The sequence below is a fragment of the Brienomyrus brachyistius genome, chromosome 5, assembly GCF_023856365.1.
Source record: "Brienomyrus brachyistius isolate T26 chromosome 5, BBRACH_0.4, whole genome shotgun sequence".
Lineage (NCBI taxonomy): Eukaryota > Metazoa > Chordata > Actinopteri > Osteoglossiformes > Mormyridae > Brienomyrus > Brienomyrus brachyistius.
This window is the reverse complement of record NC_064537.1, coordinates 21713619-21725600: the sequence shown is the minus strand read 5'-3', so window position 1 is coordinate 21725600 and position 11982 is coordinate 21713619. Positions and strand designations below refer to the sequence as shown.

General features: G+C 39.9%; 1 protein-coding gene across 1 annotated transcript; it reads right to left on the bottom strand.

Annotated features, from left to right (window-relative positions):
- Positions 1–6948: 6948 nt before the first annotated feature.
- nog3 (noggin 3) lies at positions 6949–8454 on the bottom strand. The gene has a single exon (XM_049015644.1). The coding sequence runs from the start codon at positions 7878–7880 to the stop codon at positions 7209–7211; it is 672 nt and encodes a 223-aa protein (XP_048871601.1). The 5' UTR covers positions 7881–8454; the 3' UTR covers positions 6949–7208.
- Between the last annotated feature and the right edge of the window lie 3528 nt (positions 8455–11982).

Below are 11982 nucleotides of genomic sequence, written 5' to 3'. Positions count from 1 at the left end.
TATTTTCCCTCACAATCTGCACAAAACAAATTTAAAGTCCAAAATGTTGTTAGATATCATCATCATCATCATCATCATCATCATCATCATCATCATCATCATCATCATCATCATCATCATCCTTGACATGATACTGCCCACAATGGTGGGGTTCTAGCAGCCAACAGCAATTCAGAGACTGAGCAGAAGCAATGTCTGGTTGCATGAATTGTATTAACGTGCGTGTGGTGGCCTTCTTAAGCCATACACATTCCTGCATATTTATTTTGTATGAAGGTCTGCAGTCGGAGTTTACAGACAGAGTAAGAATTCAAATCACAAATGCATTAGAATTTAGTTGCAAAGTGGTGCTACACGTGCATACAGCAATTAGAAACGCAGGTCTATGTGGTAGAAGGGAGACACTCTGCATCTGTGCTTTGATGGATTGGATTAACAGACACAAAGGAATGTGTAACCTTGAAATATGCCCGTTGGCTTGAAGTCGCGCCTCTGAAAGCGCTATCCCAAAATTTGCAGCTATCTTAAATGCAAACTATGTAGGAAAAATAGTATAGGTTTACCCATGATACATTTTGATAAAAGAAAAAAACTTTTGAAAATGTTGAGCAGGAGTTGCACATGGGAATTTGGAACACAAAGGATAGAAAAAAGCACAGAACAAAGTAATGAGAGTTATGTGAGAAGCAAATTAACTACTTGTTATGTGAAAAAGTATACTACTATTACCATAAATCCTGCATTGTTGTGTGGAAATACATCAAGTACAAAAGCGTGAAAGTAAATACACGTATGCTTTTGTCAGCAGAAGTTGAATAGCTAGCATTGGTATCATGTCTGTCATGGGCTTGGAATTCCACTGAAGAGGTTCCTCGTGTGGATGTCCCCCCTGTTGTTTGGTGTAAGCTCTGTATTGGCCCTAACCTTGGAAGCAGTTGGAAGATGGATGGATGAATTGATAGATGGATGGATGGTCAGACAGATAGATGGATGGATGGTATTTTTCATATATTATTCTAGCCTAATTTTATGCTCCATTTTCCGTAACCGTTTGACTACTGCACATTGTACTTCCTGGTCAGGATGGCGGTCCATCACAGAGCACACCAAGAGTAATTTAAAATACAAATACACTGAAGCATAACGCATGTACATCGTAGGAGGAAACTGGATGACCTGGAAGACACCCATGCACTTGAAGAGAACATAGAAAGTCCACACACACAAAGCCAGAGCAGAAATCTCCAGCCTTACAGATGTAGGTCCATAGTGTTACCCACTGTGATATCATGTATTATACCACGGCTTTGGTACATACTCTTTTACTATTGGTTAAGAGATGTCACGTGGGTGTTGATTATTTTCACATAATGACACATGTATTCGTATGCGGCAGACTAAAAACATTTCTATATTAATGTGCTTACCATTAACCGTCTGTTGTTCTATGGTAACTTAATGGACTTGATGCTTCCAGTGAGTAGGCCGACCGGACGTTCTGTCCTTAGAGGGACTTCATTTTTAATGAACACCATTATTAAATGTTAACTGAAATCATTATATTCTGAGAAATTATTCCTGATTGGTTTATTTAGTAGTTTTGTTCATTAGCAGTGGTATAAGTGGGATAAACCACTTTGAGGTGTGCGGTTATATGAAAATAACTAACTCCAGCTTCAATAGCATTACACCAAGCTGTTGTTGATGTGTTGATGTATATAAGCAAAATGAATAAATGTTAATAAATTTAACTGCCACAGTGAAAGGACGGAGCTTTTCCACGGCCACTAAGAACCGAGCTGTTCCTCATAGGCATGCTTTTCCATTGTAAATCATGCAAACTGAGCTAAACCCACGCTGTCTTACCAGCAGGGCCCAAAGAATGACTAAGTCGAGCTATCACCATCAGTGATATGTGTTGATATGCATGGATTATCTGAAGGAAAAGCCTATATTTTATATATTGTTAATTATTAGTGATATCGCAAATTGCGATGTATTGATGCATTGCCGATGACTCAGCAATAACTTTAAAACTTCCAGCCTCCCACTTGAAAACAAAATGTATTGATAATGCAAATTAATTAAAGCTACTGCATATTTGATGCTAACATAACGTGACAATTCCCACAGACGTGCTAGCTGAAATTAGCATGTAGTAAATCGGACCATGCAGCGTGTGAGCAGTGAATAAGTGTCTCTTCGGTTTCGCGTTACTGCTGCCATCCAAACGTGATGACACCTTTTCTGAGCCGACCCTTCCGCAGTGTGCAATCGAATCCAGCTGGAACCGTGACTAGTGTGTCTTCTCAGTTCCTGTATGCCAGTGCAATAGCGCCATTAATCACCAATGGATAATTACACACACGCCCGTGTGTAGTGCCTTTGCCAGTGCTGTGATTACTAAGAAATTTGCAGCATCTTAGTTGTAGTAACTGAAGCCCTGAAATATGTTTTATAATCAGGACTGATCGCCAAATGCCTTTACAGCATCAAAAGCACCTCCCCTTGATACCAAGGAAAACATTCTTGGCTAACTTCAAGTGGACTTGTTATTTGAGTACGAGTTGCATATATAAATTAAAATTCTTTCATGTTTATTATCAATCAAAGCACTTTCAAGTCAGCAAAGGAGGTTAACATTGGGATAGATGGAGCTTTGAACTCCAGGGCAATTATACAACATATTCCAACTAATGCAAAGATTAAATTAGAAGCTTCGACCTTGCGTGTCTCAGCTCGTTTTAATCAGAGAAGCTTTCTAATAGCCCACAGTCAGATATAATCACCTTCCTGTGGCACCGCATTTAAGCGCACCACTATCAAAGACCTTCCAGCAGCGTTTCATTACTGTTATAATCACTTAATTTCAGTTACATGGCCTTCACAAAGTAAATTCATTAAAACTGTAAATTGTAAAATCCGTAATGAGCAATTAATTAACAATGGCAAATGCTATGGGACCAAACCACGCAAATATAATTTGAAGTGCATGTGTGTAAAAGTGGGTATTTCCACAAAGAATGCGTCATGCATGTTGACAAATGTATAGAAGGTGAATCGCAGGTAACACGGACGGAAGAGTTTCAGCCAGCGTCTTCCCGATAATGATGTACGGATATACAGATGTATCGCAATAACGACACAAGCGAGGATGGTGTGCGGCGCAGTGGGCTAAGCCTCGGTGCCTGCGATGGAAAGGTTGCTGGTTTGGGGTCAGTATCAGCAGAATAAGCACCTCTCCATGGGCCCTGGAGCGAGGCCATTAATCCCCAGCTCTCTGGGTGCCACAAGTGGCTGCCCTTTGGCTGTGACCCGCAAGCTTGCTCTCACCTGTATGGAGAACAAGATGGGGCAAAGCGAAAAGAGAATTTCCCCATGGGGATTAATAAAGTATCTCTGTTCTCTTCCATAAATTGACAAACTCAATAGAAAGGTCACTGAAGACCATGTGCATCGTTGCCTTTGCATGTAATGAAACATCATGTGTGGTCTCATAGCAGCTTTCTGCTCACATCAGGTAGGATCAGCTTGGCATGAGATCCAAAAGGACAGGCTTACTTTCACCAGGCCTTTTCTGAAGAACAAACATTACATTTCTCTAGTGCATTTTTATTATGCACCAGTCTTGCTCTCTGTACTTGTAGAGATGGGTTTCAGGCTCTGTACTGGATAATAAAATGGATGGATGAGTATTGTTCTTGCGGCATGGTGGTGCAGTGGTTAGCACTGTTGCCTCACACCTCTGGGACCCGTGTTCGAGTCTCCACCTGGGTTACATGTGTGCCCGAGTTTGCATGTTCTCCCCGTGTTGTTGTGGGGTTTCCTCCGGGTACTCCGGTTTCCCCCCACAGTCCAAAGAGATGCTGAGTCTAATTCAACTTGCTAAATTGCCCGAGTGCATGTGTGCGTGACTGGTGTGTGAATGTGCCCTGCGATGGGCTGGCCCCCCATCCTGGGTTGTTCCCTGCCTCGTGCCCATTGCTTCCGGGATAGGCTCCGGACCCCCCCAACCCAGTAGGGTAAGCGGTTTGGGAAATGGATGGATGGATGGATGGAATATTGTTCTTCTTATAAAACCATGTAAAATCCATATTTTTCTGTGGCCTTCAATTCCTCTATAATTTAATTGTTACATAGATATTGCTTTATATATATATGGTGGTGCAGTGGTTAGCACATACCCCACATATGTGTGATATTTTGTTCTACTTTCTATTCTTGCTAGTTTGTTTTAGTTACTATTGGCAGTGTTAATATCAAGAGGTCTATAACAGTCTGATATGGAAAGATGCAATAGCATCATTCCTGTAAATACTCCTAAAAATATAAATCCCAAAAACTAAAATCTCAGTTGTTTCACTGAAGGACAGTGATGCAACACTGCAACTCAGAGAGCCCTTTAACTTATTTCAAATAAAAGGAATTTAGAAAAATATGTAAAGATATTACTTATTTATAGCAAAAAAAAAAAAAAAAAAAACTACACAATTGCTTTAACTACAGCAGTTCTGTAAATCGTCATGGTACATCGTACTCTGAGCGATGAAGAAGACTGTAGATGCTGTCACTCTGGCAGTTCCAGAAGATCTTAAATGACTTTGCTGTGGTCTGAACAGCATAGAAAAATTATAAAGAATAGCCCACATGAAAAAAAAGCAGAGAGACTCCTTTTCAATTGCCAAGGAGGAGTAATAAAAAGGAATACAAAGTCCGAGATCTTAATATATAGCCACCTGCCAGAAGGGTCCAAGCACCCTCAATGACTTAATGTTTGAAGTAGCACATCCAGAGCTGCAAAAGTGTGACATTGGCTGCACTGAGCAGTTGCTCTTTCTGGGACTGTGCCGGTACGGTCCAGGCTGCAAATAAAGATGGGAAAGGGAGATGAAAAGGCTTGTCTGGGATCCATCAGCAAGAGCCAATGCTACAATAAATAAATTCATGTTATTCTCGCAAATATTACGTCAACGCAAGGGGTAGCGAGTACTCTGTCCTAGTATTGAAGAAAGCATGCGGGTGTTTTAAAAGCCTGGACCCCTGAGGCGATTCCATGTTTTTGGCGACAACAGCTGACATGTTTCTCCATGTTATGAGCTTGTACATGCAATAGAGGGCTGTAGTGTGGAGCAATTGCTGAACAATTTCAGCGTTAGTTGTGATATTTTAAAAGATGGGGAGAAGCAGGTACAAATCTATTTACTTTCTTTTAGAAATCTCAGAGTGCTGGCGAAAGAAAATCAGTATGTTATTAAGGAATGTACTAAGCAATTCCGTAATTGGCAAACAACAACAGAAACTAAACAGAGCTTAATGCTCCTTTAAAAGTCTAGACTTTTTTTTGTCTGCAGACAGAAAGCAGCAGACATGGGAATATTTTTACATGTGATAATCCATCCAGCATGAATTTCAGGCGCCACACTGATTAAATGAAAGAATCTTAAAATGGAGGTCTTTAACTTTTTAATCCTTTTACAAAGACCCTTCAGACTGTCAGTGGGTAGAAGGCTTTTCTTGCTGAAAATAATGCCTTTGCTCCATTTTCCAGTGTAATCTCAATTATATTATTAAAATGTGTTGGCAAGCTAAAATTATATTAAAAGATTCATATTTGGACATTTTTCTGTACATAAGGGATTACCACATAACCTCAGTGCAAACAAGCCTTGTTTCGAGCGACATTTTTTTCTGTGAATATATATTTCTTGGTGCATTTTAATCCTCCTCATTCGATTATTGCAGTGAGTCATATAGTGAGTCTTATGCACTAAATTGCAGAAAACACATTATAAGCCCCAGTCTTCGGGAAAATTGCATTTAATGAGAACAAGCTACGGATAGAAAGTGTACTAATAAGGAAGAGTGATTGTTGGTTTTCCCTTTGCTTTTAAATGCATTTGATCTGTCAGGTTGGGTTCTTTACAGTTATTGTAGGAACATCCGCATGTTGAGTTGGCAACTTTTTGTGTGTGACTTAACACTAGAAATTGCAAGAGGCTTCTAAACAAAAGATTCAAATAAACAAATATAACTAGTTTTCTGCAATTCGGATATCGCAAACGTATTAGAAGCACAGAAAGTAACGTATTCAGTAAATTAATTCCCTTATCAACACAGTTATAAAGACGACTCTGTATCAGTCTGTATCAACAGTCGGCAGCATGTAGCACTCAAGATTTTGAAACTCTGCATTGGAGTTAGAGTAGAAGTACATCAGTATTATAGGAACCGCTGCTTTGTTTCTCTTCACACCTCTAGATATTTTCTCTGAACAGTGCATACAAAGAAAACATCTTTCTGAAAGGTTTCTTGTCACCGGATTTAACATTTCTGGACTTCGGGAATGCAAATGAAGTTTTTAGAATATGTTAATATGAATGCTTTATGCTATATATAATATTTGCATAGAGTTATAACATTCCACTACGCCGAATGTTTATAAATATATAATATTTAATGATTCTGATAGATCACATTTCTATCGGGCACTGTCCTAGGGTACGAGAAGACAATGATTTTAACGACGAATATGCCTGGCGCTTCTGCACTGAGGCGCTTCCTCGGAGACGCAGGCTGGGGCGATTTCGCTGCAGCTTTCCGCAGCAGCAGGTGTGAGGGACCGGCGCCCGACTCCGAATTACAAGACGCGCTTGTGAAATAAGTCCCCGCCCTCTTAATTGCCGATAGAAGAATAGCACCAAGTCTTGACAGTTTCGTTTTAGTGGTTTTATTTTTTACTGACAGTGTACTACATGGCTATAAAGAATAAATACTAGTTACTCCAAATTTTGCTTTATATTCACTGCTCTCGCGCTGCAGAATTTCACTGTAATATATATATATATATATATATATATATATATATATATATATATATATATATATATATATATAGTCGTCTGATGTTCATAAAACCATATTTTCCGAAGAATGGAAAACAGCTTTAAAGTCCTTCGATAAACATATTTTAATGCTTCGCAATGCGAAGTTCTCTTCAATATAAATATAAAGATACATTACAACCAAGATATGTTCAACAAATACAGTAGACGCTGGTTATACATAATACTGACCTTTTTACAAGTTTATATTTTAATGGCACCACATATACATAAAATATACATTCCTACACTCGGCAGTGCGTATCAAAAATAACAATGTAGCTATGATTTATATTTATAAAACTTTTATATATATATATATGAAAATCAGTTCGGACAGGAGCATTTGCACTCTGATATTATCGGGTACTGAACTGGTATCCAAGTGCATTTCAAAACTCCTTTCCGCTGCAGACACCTCCATCTCAAGATCGTGAAATGGGTCGATTTGGCAGGTTTGCAGACCATCCCTTCTGGAATAGAACAAGACCGTTTATTGTAGCAGCTTCCCACTTTTATATACCGTGGCCAAAATCTGTTCCCGAGATCGTTCCACGTATAAACGACTGGGCAGAACGCATAGGACCACAGCCACAGCTGCAGCCTCCGTTTAAGTTTTTTGCTCGGTTTGTGCTTCTTGCCAACCTGGATATCAAACTCCATCGACTTTATCTCTTTCGGCATTGCCCCGATGGGCTTCAGCTTGAGTTCCGGGTAACTCAGATCATCGTTTCCCGTGTATTTGTCCTCTGTTAGCGTTACAGACATAAAATGTGAATCAAAATTGCTGCCGAGAATGCTTCTCAGTTCTGTTTCGTTAAGATCCTTTTCTTTTGGGTCATAGACAGGGTCCGGGTCTTCTTTAAGTTCCACAATTGGTAAACTGTCACTAGGGATGGGGCGGAGGAGGAAGTAATGTTGGCACATCCCTTCTTCTATCCTCAGACCAAGGGATAAAACCAGCACATACAAAGCGAGGAAATATTGAGAATTATCCATCTCTCTTAAGCGACAGAATCGTATTTAGATTAAATAATCCTTACAAGTCTGAGAAGAGCATCCAGTTACTTGTGGGTCAGAAGATGAAATCCGTGTTTGTCTAATTATTATTTTGTCAAACATAAAACACTAGGTTCGCTGATGATCTCCAGTTGAACTCATCTATAATTCTTGAAGTTCAGGTCGGTGCGCAAATCACAATCGGCGACTCTAACTGAAGAAAGTGAAGTGGAAAGGTCCGAGAACGACTTGTCTTGTGACAGCAGAGTCCATGGCAAGATTAATTTATTAGCCTCTTCGTATTTTCATGAAAGAAAAAGTGCAATGAGGAACTTCTCTTTTCTGCAAGAAAGGAGTATCAGCATCAAAAGCCGCCGGAGACCGTCACTCTCTTGTGCGCCTTCACGTGCGTCAACAGATTCAGGTCTTCGTCTCTCAGTGTTAAGTACTGAGTTCTACGTATCAGCATGTTTTCTCTTTTTCTTTTACTGGACGCCAATCTGAAAATCACCTGGCTCGTCTGATTTATCCACACGGGCTGTGATGTAATCCATAAACTCATTTTGAATATAGGTTTGTTGCCAGAGACCCCCGACACCTCCTTCTCTTTGGGGGCGGGGGCGAAGTGGGGGGTGGGGATAAGGATGGCCGGCTGCGATCAACTAGATTTTGTTCGCCCTCTACCGGTGGATTCGCCTCCACAGTTGTTTAATTTGTCATTAACCAATTTTGATAGCGATGACAGATACCATGAGAAGTGAACTATATAAGTTGTTGTACTTGGCGTTTAGACAATTCATTTACGAACTCCTGCCAAATGTAAAAGGTAATAAAATGATTATTCTTACAATATGAAAACATTTGCTGGTAATAAAAAATATATAAAAATAATAAAATAATCCATCTAAGCATCATCCATTCATATATCCATCCATCCACCCATTTTCTATGCCGGCTTGTCCGATGCAACAATAAAAATTTGACAATGCAAGTAATAACAGTGTAGTAACAGCATTAGTAGTTACCATAACAACAACAACAACAATAATAATAATAACAATAATAATAACAATAATGATAGCAATCATAACTTATCCAGAAGACTATAGCTGATTTTTCGAACACATGCTCGCGCGCCAAAAATCAATGACACTCGTGAAAAGAATTACATAAATCATAAATCAGAAACGTCAGCATTCTTTCTGAAGCAGCTCATCTGTGAGACGAAATTTTACAAGGGCGTCGGTCCAGAAATTCAGTGGAGCCAGGTTCTTGGTAATCTGCCTCTGTTTTGTGCTAAACTTTCTTTCACGTATGATTTGGCAATTTTCCTGTTCTCTGAGTACGCTCCTACCCAAAACCGTAATAGGCAAAGTAAGCCTCTTACAGTTATTTTTCTTCATTAATTTTAACCTAAATAAAAAGCGCAAATAAATGTGAATAAAATTAACCGGCTGCATTGTAAACTGTTATATCGCACGAAACCTGCGAATTGAGTTGCAATAAAAGAAGCAATGCCCTAACTCAATGAGTAATAAAAAGTGCTTAATGTTCACAACTCAATTTGTCACAGGGTACGATGGTGCCTAGTGCATAAACACTTCTGACAGACGGCAAAACCGGGGAACGCAGCTATTTGCCTGATTGCTAAACAGCACAATTGAAAAAATAACGTAGTATAGCATCCCCGTTAAAATGGATTAGCGCTTAGGCGACTGTTACAAATGACTGTCCCTTTTGTAACAGATTTCAGCAAACACCAAGATAAATCCATTAGTGCGATATACTTTGCTATTACCCACAAATGTATGTTTTATTTTTTTTAATGCTTTCTCGTGCCAACAAGATATGCATCTTAAGTAATTTTGAAAAAAATGGCCAGAACTAATAGCCTACATATGCAAAAATATATATATTTTGGCATTCGTAAAGCGAAACAAGGCAGTTCTGTGAAAGATTGCTCTACATCCTATTATACTATGATACAATTAATGCGTTAAATTATTGCTGCCCATCTGAAGTACAATAATTTCTTAAAAAGATACTATTGATTGGAAAGTGACTAATCAATGGCATGTGCGTTATGAAGTTTGGTAACTGGCTGCTACGCATTTATAAACTGGCAAACTATTTTTTTTGTTATTTTTGGATATCAGATTTCACGCCAACAAATAAAAATGCGTCATGAAATAGTTAATGTGTCTCTGCAGCATTGTGAATACAGTGCGGTGTTAAGAAACCTTCTGCATTAAAGAAAATAACGTCAATGCTCATGGCATAAAAAAGTATAATATTTTATAGCGGATTCCCTTCAAATCAATGTTACGTTATATATCGTCCTGACATCTTCACACTCGATGGTCCAGAGTAGTAATTCATTGAAATTACGCTCCATGCGCAAACGAAATGTAGTTTAGTTAAACATTACGGATTGTCCACCCGTTTCTTTCGCTCGGTCTCTCTTGCCCTCTCCCTCACATACACCCACACGTACACACACATTCCCTAGTTTCAACTGGCGCCAGGGTCTCAGTACTGGCCTGTGTTTGTGTCAAAAAAGACTAAGGACAATATTTCAGTGTGGAGCCAAGCCACGGGGAACCTCTCAATAAAACCTAAGCAAAATAACTCCCTAATGAATAAAAGCACCCTTGCCTTATCCAGACTTAGACCAAGCACAGAGGACCGTCACAATTCCTAGGGCGTAAACACCGCTGAATGAGTATTCTTTAACGCAAATAATAAGACATATTTAAGCTTCTCTAAATCTCCACTGGAACACCTGATTTGTCACACACCTGTGACAACATACAGTATAGGTTATATTAATATCTATCTATCTATCTATCTATCTATCTATCTATCTATATATATATATATATATATATATATATATATATATATATATATATATATATATTACTGTGCAAAAGCTTTAAGCAGTCAAAAGAAATGTTTACTACATTAAGCAAATTAAGATTATCACAAAAACTAGTCAAGATTTCTTCTGTTCTGCAAAAAGTCACCCATATCTTCTTCCCAAACTTCATCTATTCAATGTAATTGTTAGATTTCACCAACAGCTCCTTTAAATCATTAATTTAATTAATTCAAAAAAGTCAATGGGATATTTATTAGCTATACACAGTCGGCTAGTGGTCGAGTCAAGAAATGCATGAATGCATTGGACGGTTGGTTCAAATACTAGTGTGATTTTTGGAGGTTTTAAAATGGCTAAACTGACACACTCTGACAGGCACAATAACATAGTTTTACATCAACACGAAAATCATTTAGACATAATTTTCCTTGGCTGCCAAAGACTTTTCCACAGTACTGTTTATTTATATTTGTTTATAGTCAATTGATTGGATGGGGGCGAGGGGAAACCCCTGATCATGCTTGTGATTGGATGGGGGCGAGGGGAAGAGCCCTGATCATGCCTGTGATTGGATGGGCCCGAGGGGGAAAGCCCTGATCATACCTGTGATTGGATGGGGGCGAGGGGAAGAGCCCTGATCATGCCTGTGATTGGATGGGAGCCAGGGTGAAAGCCATGATCATGCTTTTGATTGGATGGGGGGGAGGGGAAGAGCCCTGATCATGCCTGTGATTGGATGGGCCCGAGGGTGAAAGCCCTAATCATGCCTGTGATTGGATGGGGGCGAGGGGAAGAGCCCTGATCATGCCAGTGATTGGATGGGGGCCAGGATGAAAGCCATGATCATGCTTGTAATTGGACGGGGGCCAGGGTGAAAGCCATGATCATGCCTGTGATTGGATGGGGGCCAGGGTGAAAGCCCTGATCATGCCTGTGATTGGATGGGGGCCGAGGGGAAAAGTCATGATCATGCCTGTGATTGGATGGGGGCCAGGGTGAAAGCCCTGATCATGCCTGTGATTGGATGGGGGCCAGGGTGAAAGCCATGATCATGCCTGTAATTGGACGGGGGCCAGGGTGAAAGCCATGATCATGCCTGTGATTGGATGGGGGCCAGGGTGAAAGCCCTGATCATGCCTGTGATTGGATGGGGGCCGAGGGGAAAAGTCATGATCATGCCTGTGATTGGATGGGGGCCAGGGTGAAAGCCCTGATCACGCC